The 18500-nt window shown below is 50.1% G+C and overlaps 1 protein-coding gene across 2 annotated transcripts; it reads left to right on the forward strand.

The window, feature by feature from the left end:
- Positions 1 to 1559: 1559 nt before the first annotated feature.
- Positions 1560 to 14103, forward strand: LOC119567335 (zinc finger protein RFP). 2 transcript variants are annotated; one of them, XM_037912342.2, is made up of 8 exons: positions 1560 to 2094; positions 4986 to 5150; positions 6772 to 6867; positions 9693 to 9923; positions 10241 to 10263; positions 11167 to 11282; positions 12277 to 12336; positions 13309 to 14103. In XM_037912342.2, the coding sequence occupies exons 1-8, from the start codon at positions 1675 to 1677 to the stop codon at positions 13821 to 13823; spliced, it is 1626 nt and encodes a 541-aa protein (XP_037768270.1). In that variant the 5' UTR covers positions 1560 to 1674; the 3' UTR covers positions 13824 to 14103. The 2 variants fall into 2 exon arrangements, with proteins under 2 accessions (XP_037768270.1, XP_037768271.1); XM_037912343.2 differs by lacking the exon at positions 4986 to 5150.
- The last annotated feature ends 4397 nt before the right edge of the window (positions 14104 to 18500 follow it).

The following is an 18500-nucleotide window of genomic DNA, read 5'->3' on the forward strand; positions in this document are numbered from 1 at the left end:
AGAAACCAACAGCCAAATCTAGCTTTAAAACTCAACCACTTGGAAATGGCACTTCCAGCGTGGCACCAGACCGCAGGCGACCGTCTGTGTGTGTGCGGTTGGCTGGCGGCAGGTAGAGTCCAGGGCCTGCATCTTCGCTTCCCACAGCGGGAGAGTTTGAGACCCTGACAGTTAGGGGAAGGACAGGCAGGCCGTGGCCACACTTGCAGATGCACGGTGCTGTGAGTTAAACCTGCCTTCTACAGCCGTGCAGGGGGAGCGCTGCAGCCTGTCCACACTGGCAGCTGCCAGCCCACTGTCCTGGCCACGTTTGCCGCTGCAGTGGGAGGGGCGCATTGGGGCAGCCATCCCAGCGTTCCCGTGGCTGCAACGTGCTTTTCCAAGGGGGGTGGGGTGGAGTGTGACAGGGAGCGTGGGGGGAGAGAGAGTGGGGTTTGGGGGGCTGAGAGTGTGTCAGCGTGCTGTCTTGTAAGTCCAGACCTCCCTCCCTCCCTCCCCCGCCTCTCTCTCACTCACTGAAAGCAAACGGCCGTTCTTTCCTTTTTTCTCATAGACGAGAGAAGCAGCCGCTCGCTGAAATGGACCCCAACCCCGCCTCGCCACCGCCTCGCTCTGCAAGCAAACAGGAGCGGCCGGCGCCCCAAACGGAGCCCCCCGCCTGCCTCTCACTCATTCAAAGCCAGCGGGAGCCGTGTGTGTTTGTTCGATAAGCAGCCCCCGAAACGGAGCTTTGAAACGGCACGGCCACGTCCGGAGTTCACAACCGAACAAGAGAGGACGCGTCAGTTAAAAGGATTATGGGCAGTTTCCGGAGGTCAATCAGTGCCTAATAACCTCACTCCCCGTTTACACTGGAGCTGGAGCGTCTCAGCCGATGCGCAACAGCTGTTAGTCCTCTCGGGGAGGTGGAGAACCAGGAGCGCTCCAGCCAGGGAGTCAGGGCGCTCTGCGTGCCTGGCCAGTGTGGACGGGAGTAAGGTAGAGCGCTCTGGGAGGCTTTATTGCGGTATAACATGCAAGTGTAGCCAAAGCCGTAGATAAAAACCCAAAGAAAGTATCAAGAGTTCTCCTTCCTGGCTGAGCTGGGTGCGCTGTCCAGGTCACGGATGGTCATTCTGGGGCGGGATGTGGGGCTGGTCCAGTTTGGGGGGGTTGTTCTGGGGAAGGATGTGGGTCTCAGATATTTGGAGGATTGGCCCAGAGCCCAGTCTTTTGGGGGCACAGCTGGTGGTCCTGATCCTAGTCTGTCTGCCTCTCTTCTGGCAGAGAAGGCCAAGCCAGGCGAGCTTGGCCTTCAATCAAAGTTGGCATATTCCCATGCAAAGTTTTGATTTAATCAAAATAACATTTTCCAACAGAAAAATTGTTCCATTAGAATTTTTTTTTTTGACCAGCTCTAATTTGTATACGTGAGTGAGTAAAAGACAAGGGAAGTCGCAGGGCAATGGGGTAGCTACGCCATGGATTTCTGGGTTAACAAAGGGAGGAGTTGTCTCAGTTTGGACTCATCACACTTAGTTCAAAGCTACTCTGCAGTCCGCAAAAACCAGAGAATACGAGACTGTGCCCAGAAAGGAAATGCCCAATGACTAAGTCAAGTTCAGTCAGCCCATTTCTGAGAACACGGGAAATGAAACTTAACTCCTCTCATGTCTCTTTCCTGCACTAGAAGCCATGGCTGCTGCAAATCCAGCAAAAACTCTCCAGGATGAACTGACCTGTCCCATCTGTCTGGAGTATTTTCAAGATCCAGTATCTCTAGACTGTGATCACCATTTCTGCAGAGCCTGCATCACCCAGTGCTGGGAGAGCTTGGATACAGAGGTCTCCTGCCCTCAGTGCAGAGAGGCCTTTCCCCAGAGGAACCTCAGACTTAACAAGAAGCTCAGGAATGTTGCAGAAGCAGTCAGAGAATTGAGGTTGCAGTCAGTGAAGGAACCAGAAGCAGAGACATTGTGTGAGAAACACAAGGAGCCTCTGAAACTGTTCTGCAAAAAGGATAAAATCCTCATCTGTGTCGTGTGTGACAAATCCAAGGAGCACAGAGATCACTCTGTGATTCCTGCAGAGGAGGTTGCTGCTGAAGAATTCAAGGTAGGAATTTACTGACTAACCATCATTTTTATAGCTAGAGCCTTGGGAAACTCACCTGCTCTGCCCCTCCCACCACATCCCAGAGACACAAACTCCCTCTCATTGCTTCTCCCCTCTTGGGGCCAAGGAAGCAGTAGGATGCTGCTGGGGCTGTCCTCTGGGCACACATCCCCATCACGCTTTCCCTGCAGAACTCCTCACGCAGGCAGGAAGGGAGCCCCGCTCTCATGAGACTTAGCAGGGGCACTGAAGTGGCGCTCCCATCCTACAGACCCTAGCAAGTCTGTTTGATAAAATCAGGGGTGGGATTGCAGGAAGCAGGGACTGGGTGGGAGGGAGCAGCACAGCAATAGGGCACTGTAGCAGGGTCACCGCCTCCAGCGTGCCCCCTCATGGCCCAGGGTGGCTCTGCAGAGGCCCTGCCTCAGTTTCCCTCTGAGGTTCCCAGAAATAATCCACAAAGGGTTGTGGTCAATAACACCCCTGCTCTCCCAGCAGGGACTCCCAGGACTTTTTGTCTGGAGTTTGGCCTTATCACCCTGAAGAAGATCCAAGGCCTCCTCTGCCTTTTACACAGACCTCCTCCCTCTGGCCCTCCATAGGCCTCTGTTTTGGCTACCCCAGGCCTGATTGGAGCACATAACCCACCTGTGACGGGTTCAGTCACAGAGACCCCCTCGAGACGGTCACTCGATGTGCTGGGGATACCACTGAGAACAACCCCCCTGCCAGAAAAGGTACCCCTTCTCTCCTGTCTTGCTGAGTTAAGACACTCCAGTCAGCTCCAGCACAGACCAAGGGGTTGGGCCACACCCCCCTGCAGTTTACTGAGACGGAGATTCACTCAGCCCAGGGGCTTCTCAGTTAACAAGGACTTTCCCAGCACACAATATTCAGTCTTTCTGGGAGACTGAACCCAAAATAAATCTGTTTTACTCTGTATAATGCTTATACAGGGAAAAATCATAAATTGTCTGCCCCCTATAACACTGATATAGAGAGATGCACAGCTGTTTGCTCCCCCCAGGTATTAATCGCTTACTCTGGGTTTATTAATAAACAAAAGTGATTTTATTAAGTATAAAAAGTAGGATTTAAATGGTTTCAAGTAATAACAGACAGAACAAGGAAGGTCACAAAAGTAAAATAAAACAAATTCACAAGTCTAAGCCTAATACATTAAGAAACTGATTACAGGTAATATCTCACCCTCAAAGATGTTCCAATAAGCATACTTCACAGACTGGATTCTTTCCTAGCCTGGGCCCAATCCTTTTCAGACCAAAACTGTAGTTTATGGCCTGGGTCCAGCAACCTTGAGCTAGCTGAAGACAAAAGGGAAGGGCTGCAGGGCCTTTTATATTCTCTTTCTTGTGGGCGGAAACTCCTTTGTTCCTTTGCAAAATCACAGCAACAGTATGGAGTTTGTAGCCACATGGGCAAGTCACATGTCCATGAAAGAGTCAGCTTTTTGCAGGCTGACACCATTGTTTACATGTTAGTTTGAATGTTCCCAGGAAAGCTCAGGTGTGGACTGGCGTCTCCCAACGCCCACTGTTAGTTAAATGTTTGCTGATGGGCCACTCATCAGCACACACAGAGAAATACAAGTTTATATCTTATTTCCCTAAATTCAGACATAGAAAAGATACATGCAAACAAATAGGATGAATCTATTCAGTAGATCATAACCTTTGCAAAGATATGTTACATGGCATATTTAGCATAAAGCAAATTCCAGTTATGTCATATTTATATTCATCAGCATATTTTCATAAAAATATGGTGTGCAATGTCACACCACCCATTCCTGGTCACTGGTCCTTCTTCATTGTCCCCACCTGCGTAGGAGAGCTGTCCATGCCACAGGTAGGGCTGAGACCCATCTCCCTTTCAAGGGCCAGCCACCCTGTGACCAGCATTGTCAACTGTCCACATCTCCTAGGGCCACAGGGAGAGAGTCCCCGTCCTGCAGATATCCGTTTGGGAATTTGGGCCATAGATTTCAGTGTGCAAGCCTTGTGCCCATACAATTTTCTGCGTTGACATTCACAACAGTATTTAATAGAATGCACTGGTTTCCCGTTGCAGTAGCATCTACGAGTCCCAGTGAGGGATTAGGGCCGTCTTGTGCCAGGCGCTGTACAGACAAGTTAACCAAAGGGAGCTCACAGTCTAAAACCAGGACCGTGTGCAGCAGGGGGATAAAGAAACAGCCTGGGGTGGGAGTGGGGGACTCGTAAGGATGGCTGAGTATATTAGCGATCTCGATAGTCCGTTTGCTGCCCGTTTCCTCGGTGCAGTGTGTAAGTGCCCATACTTTTCAATCTAGACTGTTTTAGGTGCTGGAATGGCAGCAGGCAGGAGGGGGAGTCCACGGCCCAGTCTCCCCTCCCTGCTGGGGGCTTGGCAGGGAGGTCAGAATCGGGCTGAGGGTGCTGATACCCCCTTGGCACTGGTTCCCAAATGGTGGGTTGTGACCTGCCAGAGGGTCATGGGAAGGTGGTAGATGAGTGGTGGGCTTGGTGCACAGGTGAGACCCTGGGGGGAGAGGAATTGCAGAGCTGAGCCCACCCTACACTCAGCCGCAGTGGTGACTCCTGTCCCACGGGGCTGGCTCCAGCTCTCCACAGAGGGAGTTATGGCCAGAAAGACCCCGTGGGCAGACTCCAGCATGAAGCTTCTTGTCCCGTCTGTCTGGAGTATTTCAGAGAACCTGTCACTCTGGAGCGGGGGCACAATTTCTGCTGAGCCTGCATCATCGAGTGCTGAGAGAAATCAGGTATAGCCATCACCTACCCTCAGTGTAGACAAACTGTGAGCAGAGAAACCCCAGGCCGAAGAGGCAGCTGGCAGCTGTCAGAGAAATAACCAAACAACTGAGTTTACAGGTAATAAAGGATGCAGGAGGGGAGAGGGTGTGTGGGGAACACCAGGAGCCTCTCAAGCTGTTCTGCGAGGAGGATCAAAGTCCCATTTGCCTAGCGTGTGACAGATCCCGGGCTCACCGAGATCACACAGTCCTTCCCATAGAGGAGGCTGCAGAGGAGCACAAGGTAAGGAATTGCTGTCAAGTTTAAGGAGTTATAGCTTTGGGTTTTAATTACCAGTTACTTTAATCACATGTTGACAGTCACAGGTATAACGGCATCATTCTGCTTTGTAAAGCCTTCACTGTATGAGAGATGCTGTAAACGGTGAGCGATGTGGCAGTGTGGCAAGCCGGGCAAGAGATGAAGACTTTACATACAGATGTTTGATGTGGCATCTTTTATCTGAAATCCCGAATCCTTTTCGAAACTGGCTCCCACTGGTGAAATAAGGGAATTTTCTGCAGAACTGAAGCTGCTAAATGATCAGTGAGGTTTAACTCACTAGAGCTGCAGGCCAGTCTGTGTGAGAGTGCTGCCCTCAGGCTGGAGAAGGGGGAGTGACAAGCTGTGGTTATTGCTGATTTATATCATAGTATTTATTATTATTTACTTACATACAGACCTCAGACAAGATCCGACCTCTACTGTGCTGGGCCCTGCACAAAACCCAGTGAGGGACAATCCCTGTTTATAGTCTAAGTAGATAAGACAGACAGAGGGTGGGAGGGGAAACTGAGGCACAACAAGGGGATGGGGCTTGTCCAAGGTTATCGAGCAGCTCAGTGGCAGAGCTGGGAATAGACCCCAGGTCTCCCAACGCCCAGTCCAGTACCCTAATCACTATGTCATGCTGCCTCCACAGCAGTGATGAAGTGTGGCCATTAGGAGGGAACAACACCTTGATAAAGGTCCTAGGCCCAGCAAGGAGATGAAGTTTCTCCTTGGGATTCTGAATTCCCACGTTGCTGGTCTGCACTAGAGGAGCTCGCTGGGCTGAACACGGGGTGGCCCCTGAGCACCTTGAGCTCCTGCACAAGAGGGCTCCAGGCAGTGCAGGTCCCTGTCAGATCTCTTTGGGATTGAACTTGATTGCAGCAAAGCTAACCCCTGGGTGGGGCTGCCCCGCATCAGTCTGAGGGACCAGCCACAGTGGCTCCATTAGTCCTCACGCTGCTCTCCCACGGTGCAGCATTTTGACACCCACTGCTGCTGGCAGCTTTGCTGGGAGCTGTGGAATAGCTGCCCAGGCGGCATTGCCACGGGAAGGGCTCAGGACAGCGCTCGGGCCAAGCCCAACCGTCCTCAACAAAACCCAGAACGTCTCATGGGGTTTGCCCTAGTGCTACGACCAGTTCCGTCCAGCCAGTCCCATCCACGAGGCTTGAGAGCTTACAGTCAGTGGGAGTTGGGCTCCGCTGAGAATCCCAGCCCAGATTTCTCACCCTGCAGGCTTCTGGGATTGCTGTCGCTTTGTTAGTTAATCCTTCTCCAACACAGGTTGTTTCGCACCGTGAAAGAACAATGCAAGGGTGTGACCCCAGTTTCATGTTGGTGTAAATCAGGGGAGACACAAAGTCAAATACAAACCACTCCAGCTCCATTAATATTAATATGACTTAAAGTCCTTGGTCTCGCTGATATCATAACCCTGCTCGGTTGTCCTGTCATCAATACAGTCAGTTGTTTGTTTGTTTCTTTGTTTTTGTTAAGGGTTGAAAAGGTTCCCCCCCACCCCCCCGACACACACACACTCTGATCTATCAAAATAAAAATCAAACCACCCAAAACATTTCCATTTGTTCAGGAAAAGATCCAGGCCCATTTGCAGACTCTGAGGGAGGAGAGAGAAAAGTTTCTGGGCTTTAAAGTGACTGGAGAGAAGAGGAGCCAGGAGTATCTGGTAGGTGCCCGTCATTTTTCACCTGCATTTGTAATGAGCTGGATGGAGGCCGCTCAGTCCTGGGTAAAGCAGAATTCAGTTAAGTGGGGAATAATCACAAGTAAATCAAAATGAGTTGTTTTAGCAGGAACTCCTGCTTAGGCTTACACCTTAAACTATTGTTCGTATCTACTGTGTATTAACTACTGTTAGTTTAATTAAACTCACTTTATAGGGAACAATTTACATTGATGAACTAACAGAATTTTGAATTAGAAAATCCAATGCACTAGAACATAAACCCCAGGGATACATGTTCACTTCTCAGTTTTCAGCCTCTCGAAGCCCAGAGTTTGGAGGAAAAGTTCTTTGTTTACTGTTTTGTGTTGCAGCCTAAATAAAAACAGGTATTCCTTGGTGCAGTGTGTTGGTTTCTTAATTGAACAATTATCCCTCTGCTCCTCTCTGGTTTACAGTCCTTTGTGCTCATTTCCCTATTCCTGTCATTCGCCTTGTACACCTTAGGCCCCGGTAAGGATTTCTTGTTTTACAGTCCTAGCTATTTTCTTATTTTCACTACAGCTCGCTTCCTCCTTATTTCTTAAGTCTGTTTCTCTTTAATTACACTTTCTCCTTTATTACACCATATTTCCTTCATATTTCCGTCTTACGTTACTTTTCTCATAGTTTTTCGAACAATGCTTTTTGAATAATTTCTTATGTTGCAAAGGCCTTGTCCACACTACATAGCTTTCAGTGACATGGCCACGTCAACACAGCTGTGTCACTAAAAGTCGGGCAGCGTAGCCGCTGTTTGTTGGCTCTTTTGCAGACAAAATGCTCCCACCCCCAATGAGCGCCGTTCGCGTTTTTGACAGGAGAGCGCTCCTGCCGACAGCGGGCTGTTCACACTGGCACTTGCTGCAACAAAACGTTTGTCTCTCGGGGGGAGAGGGTTTAGCACCTCTGAAAGACAAAAAATTTAGTCATTCAATTGCCAGTGTGGACATAGCCTTAGAAACTCCAGCTATTTTTCCTCTTGTTTAACTGTACTGTTCTTCCTTTTACTTTCCCTCTTTTCCCCGCCTGCCATTGTCTTTCCTCTTACTGTCCCTTTGGTGGCTCCCCTACTGTTCCTATTACCCTCGTCTTTCCTGTTCCTCCTGAGCTGGGCTTCAGCTCTGTTCCTGGCACCCCCGCGACGATGCATCTCAGCCACTGTGGTCCCTATCCACGGGCTCCCCACTTACTGCGTCCCTTCTTTTCTGGTGCCAGGCGCTGCCGGGCTCGCTGCTGGCCTCTCTCTCTCTCCCAGCACTGGGAAGCCTCCCTCCAGACTCCACCAGCTGTTTCTGCCGCTCACAGCAGCACTCCAGGGGGAGTGGCCGCCTCCCCCCACCCCCACTGTTTTTTTCCCTTTTATTTCCCCCCAAAAAACATAGGTGCTGGAACTAGGGGTTCTGGGGGTGCTGCCCCTGGGCTTGAAGGAGTGGTAACAACACAAATACATGGCTTCCGCCTTCAGCACCCCCCTATAAAGAGCATTTCAGCACCACTGCCCAAAAACTGTCCCCAGGCTTGAGCTCACCCCACCTCAGTGGTCCTGGAATACTTGGCGTTCTCGAGACTTCTCCCGGAGCAGCTGGTTTGGGCTCCCCTTAAAAAAAAAATTCTAAATCCCATGAGGCTGCCTCTGAGCCACCAACCTGGCAGTGCTGCGTCCATTGCCCAGCAGCCTCCGGTACTGGTGGGGCCTTTACACACTGACGGGAGGCGTGAGGTGTGTCTGTAGGTAGAGTCCTCTGTGGCCTTGGGGAGAGTGAGCGTTTGTCAGTTGATCCCTGATCCTGGGACACTGTGTGGGTGTGTGTACGTGCAGGTGCACACACACCTCCCTATGGGGGGCCTGAAAAACCCGCTCCCTAGAGAAGGGTAACATCTTCCTCTTCAGAGTCTATCAGTTCATTTCAATCAGTGAATCCATTTCCAGCTTTTGTGGCTTCCATGAAAATCTTCCCAAGGTGAACTGAACGTATCCAGTGCAGCGCTCGATGCCTGAGTCTGTACGTTTTTATTGAATTGTTTCTTTCTTTTCTTCTCTGTCAAGGTAATTCTGTGGAGATCTGGGAACCTAACAGAACTTTCCATTGTCTGGATTTTTTTAAACGGGGGGCGGGGAATTGGGTAGAACCAAAAATGAACTTTTAAAAAATTTTGAGCAGATAAAAAAAATAATATTTTTTCTTGGACAAATGACATCTTTCACTTTGATAAACTCAAAATGTTTTGTTTCGATCTGGACCATTTTTTAAAATGATATAATTATATTAACTATAAGGAAATTTTCAAATAAATTTATTTCAAATAAAAAAAATCAAGCTATTTTCTTAAGAAATAGTTGAAATAAATGTCTTGATTTTTTCAAGATTTTTATTTATTTTTTACCAAACAGCAAATTTACATGAATTCATGAAACATTTCAGAGGTGACAAAACTGCATTTTCCCTGAAGAAAAATTTAGTGCAAAAAAATTTTGCCCAGATCTAGTGCTGAGTCCTGAATCCCGCTGCCTTGGGGTCTCCATCTCTGAGGTCCCCGATAACGCACTATCCTGGCCAGGTCACACATGGAAATATCTCTGTAAGAGAGATAGAGGCCAAATGGGAAGGTGTGAGAAAATCCTCTCCCTCGTGGGATACAGGGCATAGTCTCCCACAAGGTATAGTCAAGTGTTCGATGTCTTAGAGTTTGAAAAGAAAGTCTCCCTCCTGCACACTCAGCACTCCATGCAGGGACCCCAGGCTCCGTCCATGTCCCTGACCAGCCCTTTCCCTACTGCTTTACAGAAACAGACCCAGGCCGAGAGGCAGAAGATTGCATGTCAATTTCAGCAACTGCGGCAGTTCCTGGAGGAACAAGAGCGACTCCTGCTGGCCCAGCTGGACCAGTTGGACAAGGAGATTGTGAACATACAGAATGACTATTTCACTAAACTTTCTACGAAGATTTCCCATCTCAGTGAGCTGATCAGTGAGACGGAGGGGAAGGGTCAGGAGTCAGCGAGTGAATTCCTGCAGGTGAGACCAAGTCAGAGAAACATCCCAGATCCCAAACAAAGGGACAGGACAGCTCCTGAATCCTGGACACTGGGGTCAAGCGGTCAGAGAGGACAGAATAACTCAGTGTGTGCATTGCACAAATGTGAGTTACAATTGTTCTTTCAAGAGATAGAGACACTTTTATATTAGAAATGGAAAAGCCTCATTAGCTCAGTGTATCCATGACCCTTGTCCTTTTTACCCTATATCTGCAAAATCCCTTCCTGAGATCCCAAGCGTGTGACTCAGGTAGGACTGAGATTCTCTCTCTCTCTCTCTCTCTCTGTCTTTTCTAGGACATTGGAAGCACCTTGAGCAGGTACGTGGCTCTTTCTCACTCCCACACACACTTCTTATGCTGGAAAAAAGCTTGGAAACCATGTTAACACCACATCTCCCCAGGGTCACACAGCAAAATGGGTGGGGCAGGGTCACATTCTGGATACCAATCTCTGATTAGCTTAATCCTGAGAGTCTCCCCTTTTTATAGAAGAGTCTGGGATTATCTATTGAATTGGATGCTACATCCCGGGGGGACTTGCTGGCTCAGCATTCTGGGGACGGAATAGGAGTGCTGAGGTACTGGTTACCATAGGCACCCATGGGAAAAAATTAGCGGGTTCTCTGCACCCCCTGACAACCAAGGTCCCCATGCCCCCCCTGAGCGCGCCACGCCCATGCTCCTCCCCCTCCCTCCCAGCGCCTCCCTGCCACCGGCCCGCCACCAAACAGCTGTTTGGCGGCACTTAGGATGCTCCAGGGGGGAGGGGGAGGAGCAGGGACACAGCATGCTTAGGGGAGGAGGCAGAGAAGAGGTGGGGCAGGGGCGGGGATTTGGGGGAAGGGGGTGGAATGGGGGCGGGGTGGGAAAAGGCAGGGCAGGGACATGGCCAGGGTGGGGTGGGGGTCCAGCACCACCAGGCAGAGGGGAAGTCAGCACCTATGCTGGTTACAATTTAACCCAGGTCTGCTGCAATAAAGAGAGATCCCACCTGAGGACTGTCTGGAGACCAGTGTGGAATGAGCTGGGTAGGGGGGAGTTGGTGTATCAGTCTAGTTCCTAATGGACAGATTTCTACCGCACTTAGCACTGGAATCTCCTACCATCAGAAGCGTAGAGGCCAGGGAGTGAATTGGCCATGGAGACTCAATTCCCCTTTTAACAAGAAATTATAACGTATCACTCAATGAAATATAAGAATGTGAATTTTTTTCTTTCCAGGTGTGAGAAGGGGAAGCTCCAGAAGTCAGTGGAGATTTCTCCTGAACTGGAAAAGGGGCTCAGCAATTTCTCCCAGAAATATATTGCTCTTAGGGAGACTCTGAGGATGTTCAAAGGTACTAAGACAGGACCTAGGAAGGGAAAGTGGAATATGCCTCTGAGACTGGGAGGAGATGGGCTCTGGCCAATTAGATGACATATCTATTTAATAAAATGTGGAAAGTAGAGAAATTGAGCAGATGTAGCAGGGGCCCAGGCATCAGGATGTTTCAAATTAATTCATGATTTACCAAAGGTCACAACATTAAGGTCCAAATTTAGCCAAATGGCCTAAATTGTGCCCCCTGAGTTTCTCTCTCCCAGTTACAGAGCTGGCAAAGCCTATCGGGCCCAATGAATCAGGGGTGATTCTCTAGCTGGATCTCAGGACTTCCCTAGCCTGTGCCAAGGTCTGCACTGCCCTCTGAAGCCACTAAATAGGGGAGTCACAGATTGGCCTTCTCTATCCCTTTGCCAGTTCAGGATAAATTTGGCCCATTGAGTTGACCCTCTTCCATCTCAAATTTCCCCACTTATAAAATAATTTTATCATTATTCATATTTCAGTCTATGGAGGGGAAAGGGCCCCATTGTGCTGAGCTCTGCAGAGACGCTGAGTAAATAGACCCCAAAAGTTTACAATTCAGAGCCCTGACTGCAAATTCTTAACATCCCATGAATGTCAAAGAGACCAAAGTGCGCAAAGCTACTTTCGCCCTAAACTTTTTGCAGGATCTGGGTCTAAGTTACGGCAAAATGCAACTGGTGAATGAGACAAACCAGCTGGGGTTGGGGGGTGGATGATGAGGGGAAAGGATATCTCTCCTAGAGATTGCATCTCACAGGTGTGGCTTAATGACAGTTGATTCCATTGCTGTGAGACGTCTGAATAAAAGAGGAAAAAGGAGGTTTCAGACTAGTTTATATTGATATTAAAGCCCTAAGTGTGTGTCTGTGCCTCGGTTTGTTTTTTGGTTGTAATTAAAACACAGTTATATTGGTTTAGAATAAGAATGCGGTTACACATACGACAGCATGAAAGCTCATCTTTCTTATCCTTTGCCCCTCCAGCCACTCTGCCATCTGAACTGGAGACAAAAAGAGAGAAATCCCTAGGATCCCGCAGACTGGGTGAGATTTCAGCTGGAGACTATCTTTAAATTATGAGAAAATTCCCACAAAAATATGTTAATAAAATCAACCAAACCGACACCGGTCATGCCATACACAGCCCTAAAAATAAAAGCATGTCATGCTAAGGAGATCCCAAGCTGAAGTCAGACAAACAATCCTGAAGCCAATTGCCAACCTTAGTGCTGAGTTCGTGCCCACGCCAATGATCAGAAACACTCACACTGACCAACATCCAAACACCTGAACACTGATCCTGGCATTTTCGTAGGCATTCGTTGACCTTTTTAATATTATATTCAGAGTGATGAACAGAAAAACCTCTCCCCTGAGGGCTGGCACATCCCTCTCCTTTGCCCCTTCTCCAATATCCTCCCTTTCCTGGGGGCAGGGCTGGGCTCTCCCATGGGAGCTGCTCACTGCTTCCTGGATTGGGGAGGTGCTCTCCCTCTGAAGCTGCCCGCTCTCGCCTCCCCCCCCCACCCCCCGCCTTCTCTCTGGGCTGGGAATGGGGGTACCCCACCATCTCCTACTCTCTGGTCTGGAGCGGCTCTTCCCCAATGCTGCACCTTCCTCTCTGTTCCCCGGCCTGGGAGTGGAGGCTACATTAGGGGAAGGAGCTTCCCTCTGAGGTTTAAAGCTGGTACCTGCCTCCCTTGCTCCCTCCTCAGGAAAAGCTTCTGAGACCTTCCTTGCTGTGTCTGTGCTGCTGGGAACGGAGCAGCCCCAGCAGAGGGAGCCGGGAGCTGAAGTCTCTGCGAACAAAGGAGAAACTAAAGAAGCAGGTCCCATTAAACACAGTGAGGAACTGCAGTGAGAGACCTGCTCAGTCTCAGGTGCCCAAGACAGAGGCAGCTCCCTGGGATCCAGGCCTGTCCCAGCCAGACCAGGGCTGCTGGGGAGTGTGAAACATGGCACCACCAGCCCCCAGGACTGAGCTCTGCCCCTCACGCTCTGCTTCTCTCTCTCCAGCAAATGTGACTCTGGATCCAGACACAGCTCATCCCCGACTGATGGTGTCTGAGGATCGGAAAAGTGTGAGCTATAGTTACACCCGGCAGGATCTGCCCAACAATCCTGAGAGATTTGATACTAGAGTCTGTGTGCTGGGCTGCGAGGGATTCACCTCGGGGAGACATTACTGGGAGGTGGAGGTGAAGGATGAGGGAACCTGGGCTGTGGGGGTGGCCAGAGAGTCTGTGTGGAGGAAGGGAGGGAGAACCCGTAACCCTGAGGACAGGATCTGGGCTGTGGATTGGTATATGAATACGTTCTGCGCTGTCTCCTCCTCTGAGACGCCTCTGTCCCTGAGTCGTGATCTCAGGTTTATCCGGGTTTCTGTGGACTATGAACAGGGGCAAGTGATATTTGCCAATGCTGATAATGATGACCCAATCTTCACTTTCTCAACAACCTCTTTCGATGGGGAGAGAATCTATCCCTGGTTCCGGGTGGGGCAGAGATCCCAGTTCAGCCTGTGTCACTGAGACATGGTGGGAGCATACTGCACTGGGGATCCTGAAATCAGCCTCTCCAGCATCAGACACACCAGTCTCTAGTACTCTTGTATTCCTGCAGACTTTCTATCATGTCGTCTCCATGACCCCAGTAGTTCCATGGGGTCTGGACTGTCAAACCATAGAGAGCAGGGAGTGATTGAGATGGAGAAGCCAATCTCATTGCCCCAGGATTGTGCAGCCTGTTTGTCACTGTCCTCTATGGTCAAGAGGACTGTGGGGATCCTGGGTCAGACATGGGGGAAATAGCCCACTAGGAATGAAAAATTGGCTCCTCTAGATGCCGTCATCCTAATCTCTGCGACCCTGGAAGGCTTGCATCTATCTAGTCGTCTGCCTCATGTCATCTCCCATCTCGTAGCTCCTTATTTCTGCCCCCTGGAAGGGAATCTGCTCCCTCCCCACTTCGGCACCAGGGATGGGAAGGAGGAGGGGTTGAAGAGGAGCGGACTGGACTGAGGGGCAGATGTGGGGACTGCAGGGTCACAGAATTAATTAATTGGGATTTGGGGGTTGGAGAGAAGCTGGAAGCCCCGCACCAGCATGAAACGTTTTATACAAATCTGTGTCATTAGATCTATGGTTCCCCCAGCAACAGCTCCTGCAACAGGGGCTAAAGTCACTTTCCTCTATAGATATGGATGAGTTGGGAACACTGTAATTGTCACTGTGATGCTGGCAAACCAAGTGCCAGCTCTTACCAAAACTTCAGGCATTAGCTAAGAACTGGCAAACTCATAGCTGGAGATCAGAGCAGTTCACCTGTATGTTACTTTTACTTGAAATAGGTATTAGTCTTGCAACAATGTGTTGAGTGTTTAGACTCCACGAAATACTTGTAAATTGCTGCGTGCATTGATTTCACGTGTAATGCTGGAATTCCATGCTATAAGAAAATAGCCTGGGTCTACTCAAGGAGTTGAGGTCGAATTTAGCAGCGTTAAATCGATTTAACCCTGCACCCGTCCACACGACGAAGCCCTTTTTTTCGACTTAAAGGGCTCTTAAAATCAATTTCCTTACTCCACCCCCGACAAGTGGATTAGCGTTGAAATTGGCCTTGCCGGGTCGAATTTGGGATACTGTGGATGCAATTAGACGGTATTGGCCTCCGGGAGCTATCCCACAGTGCTCCATTGTGACCGCTCTGGACAGCACTCTCAACTCAGATGCACTGGCCAGGTAGACAGGAAAAGGCCCGCGAACTTTTGCATTTCAATTCCCTGTTTGGCCAGCGTGGCAAGCTGCAGGTGACCATGCAGAGCTCATCAGCAGAGGTGACCATGATGGAGTCCCAGAATCGCAAAAGAACTCCAGCATGGACCGAACGGGAGGTACGGGATCTGATCGCTGTATGGGGAGAGGAATCCGTGCCATCAGAACTCCGTTCCAGTTTTCGAAATGCCAAAACCTTTGTCAAAATCTCCCAGGGCATGAAGGACAGAGGCCATAACAGGGACCCGAAGCAGTGCCGCATGAAACTTAAGGAGCTGAGGCAAGCCTACCAGAAAACCAGAGAGGCGAATGGCCGCTCCGGGTCAGAGCCCCAAATATGCCGCTTCTATGATGAGCTGCATGCCATTTTAGGGGGTTCAGCCACCACTACCCCAGCCGTGTTGTTTGACTCCTTCAATGGAGATAGAAGCAACACAGAAGCAGATTCTGGGGACGAGGAAGATGATGATGATGAGGTTGTAGATAGCTCACAGCAAGCAAGCGGAGAAACCGGTTTTCCTGACAGCCAGGAACTGTTTCTCACCCTGGACCTGGAGCCAGTACCCCCCCGAACCCACCCAAGGCTGCCTCCCAGACCTGCCAGGTGGAGAAGGGACCTCTGGTGAGTGTACCTTTTTAAATAGTAGACATGGTTTAAAAGCAAGCGTGTTTAATGATTAATTTGCCCTGGCATTTGTGGCTCTCCGGGATGTACTCCCAAAGCCTTTGCAGAAGGTTTCTGGGGAGGGCAGCCTTATTCCGTCCACCATGGTAGGACACTTTACCACACCAGGCCAGTAGCACGTACTCGGGAATCATTGTACAACAAAGCATTGCAGTGTATGTTTGCTGGCGTTCAAACAATATCCGTTCTTTATCTCTCTGTGTTTTCCTCGGGAGACTGATATCATTCATGGTCACCTGGTTGAAATAGGGTGCTTTTCTTAAGGGGACATTCAGGGGGTGCCCGTTCCTGCTGGGCTGTTTGCCTGTGGCTGAACAGAAATGTTCCCCGCTGTTAGCCATGGGGAGGGGGGAGGGGGGAAGGGCTAGTCACGCGGTGGGGGGAGGCAAAATGCGACATTGGAACGAAAGCACACGTGCTATGTATGTAGTGTTAACAGCAAGGTTTACCATGAAAGAGTGTACCCATTGTTCTATAAAAAGTGTCTTTTTAAATACCACTGTCCCTTTTTTTTCTCCACCAGCTGCATGTGTTTCAAGGATCACAGGATCTTCTCCTTCCCAGAGGCTAGCGAAGATTAGAAGGCGAAAAAAACCGCACTCGCGATGAAATGTTTTCTGAGCTCATGCTGTCCTCCCACACTGACAGAGCACAGACGAATGCGTGGAGGCAGACAATGTCAGAGTGCAGGAAAGCACAAAATGACCGGGAGGAGAGGTGGCGGGCTGAGGAGAGTAAGTGGCGGGCTGAAGAGAGGGCTGAAGCTGAAAGGTGGTGGCAGCATGATGAGAGGAGGCAGGATTCAATGCTGAGGCTGCTGGAGGATCAAACTTATATGCTCCAGCATATGGTTGAGCTGCAGGAAAGGCAGCTGGAGCACAGACTGCTGCTACAGTCCCTGTGTAACCAACCGCCCTCCTCCCCAAGCCCCATAGCCTCCTCACCCAGGTGCCCAAGAACGCGGTGGGGGGGCCTCCGGCCACCCAGCCACTCCACCCCAGAGGATTGCCCAAGCAACAGAAGGCTGGCATTCAATAAATTTTAAAGTTTTAAACTTTTAAAGTGCTGTGTGGCCTTGTCCTTCCCTCCTCCTCCAGCACCCCTCCCAGTGCTTCCCTCCTCCACCACCTCTCCCGGGCTACCTTGGCAGTTATCCCCCTATTTGTGTGATGAATTAATAAAGAATGCATGAATGTGAAGCAACAATGACTTTATTGCATCTGCAAGCGGTGATCAAAGGGTGGTTGGCTTACAGGGAAGTAGAGTGAACCAAGGGGGGTGGGGTTCATCAAGGAGAAACAAACAGAAGTATCACACCGAAGCCTGGCCAGTCATGAAACTGGTTTTCAAAGCTTCTCTGATGCACACCATGACCTCCTGTGCTCTTCTAACTGCCCTGGTGTCTGGCTGCGCGTAACCAGCAGCCAGGCGATTTGCCTCAACCTCCCACCCCACCATAAACGTCTCCCCCTTACTCTCACAGATATTGTGGAGTGCACAGCAAGCAGTAATAACAGTGGGAATATTGGTTTCGCTGAGGTCTAACTGAGTCAGTAAACTGCGCCAGCGCGCCTTTAAACATCCAAATGCACATTCTACCACCATTCTGCACTTGCTCAGCCTGTAGTTGAACAGCTCCTGACTACTGTCCAGGCTGCCTGTGTATGGCTTCATGAGCCATGGCATTAAGGGGTAGGCTGGGTCCCCAACGATAACTATAGGCATTTCAACATCCCCAACGGTTATTTTCTGGTCTGGGAATAAAAGTCCCTTCCTGCAACTTTTGAAACAGACCAGAGTTCCTGAAGATGCGAGCGTCGTGTACCTTTCCCGGCCATCCCACGTTGATGTTGGTGAAACGTCCGTTGTGATCCACCAGTGCTTGCAGCACTATTGAAAAGTACCCCTTGTGGTTTATGTACTCTCCGGCTTGGTGCTCCGGTGCCAAGATAGGGATATGGGTTCCGTCTATGGCCCCACCACAGTTAGGGAATCTCATTGCAGCAAAGCCATCCACTATGACCTGCACATTTCCCAGAGTCACTACCCTTGATATCAGCAGATCTTTGATTGCGTGGGCTACTTGCATCACAGCAGCCCCCACAGTAGATTTGCCCACTCCAAATTGATTCCCGACTGACCAGTAGCTCTCTGGCGTTGCAAGCTTTCACGGGGCTATTGCCACTTGCTTCTCAACTGTGAGAACTGCTCTCATCTTGGTATTCTTGCACCTCAGGGCAGGGGAAAGCAAGTCACAAAGTTCCATGAAAGTGCCCTTACGCATGCGAAAGTTTTGCAGCCACTGGGAATTGTCCCAGACCTGCAACACTATGCGGTCCCACCAGTGTGCGTGTTTCCCGAGCCCAGAATCAGCGTTCCACCGCATGAACCTCCCCCATTAGCACCATGATGCCCGCATTGCCAGGGCCCGTGCTTTGAGAGAAGTCTGTGTCCATGTCCTCATCACTCTCGTCACCGCGCTGACGTCGCCTACTCGCCCGGTTTTGCTTTGCCAGGTTCTGGTGCTGCATATACTGCTGGATAATGCGCGTGGTGTTTAATGTGCTCCTAATTGCCCAAGTGATCTGAGCGGGCTCCCTGCTTGCCGTGGTATGGCGTCTGCACAGAAAAAAGGCACGGAACGATTGTCTGCCGTTGCCCTGACGGAGGGAGGGGCGACTGACGACACGGCTTACAGGGTTGGCTTACAGGGAATTAAAATCAACAAAGGGGGTGGCTTTACTTCA

Source organism: Chelonia mydas, chromosome 11, assembly GCF_015237465.2.
Source record: "Chelonia mydas isolate rCheMyd1 chromosome 11, rCheMyd1.pri.v2, whole genome shotgun sequence".
Lineage (NCBI taxonomy): Eukaryota > Metazoa > Chordata > Testudines > Cheloniidae > Chelonia > Chelonia mydas.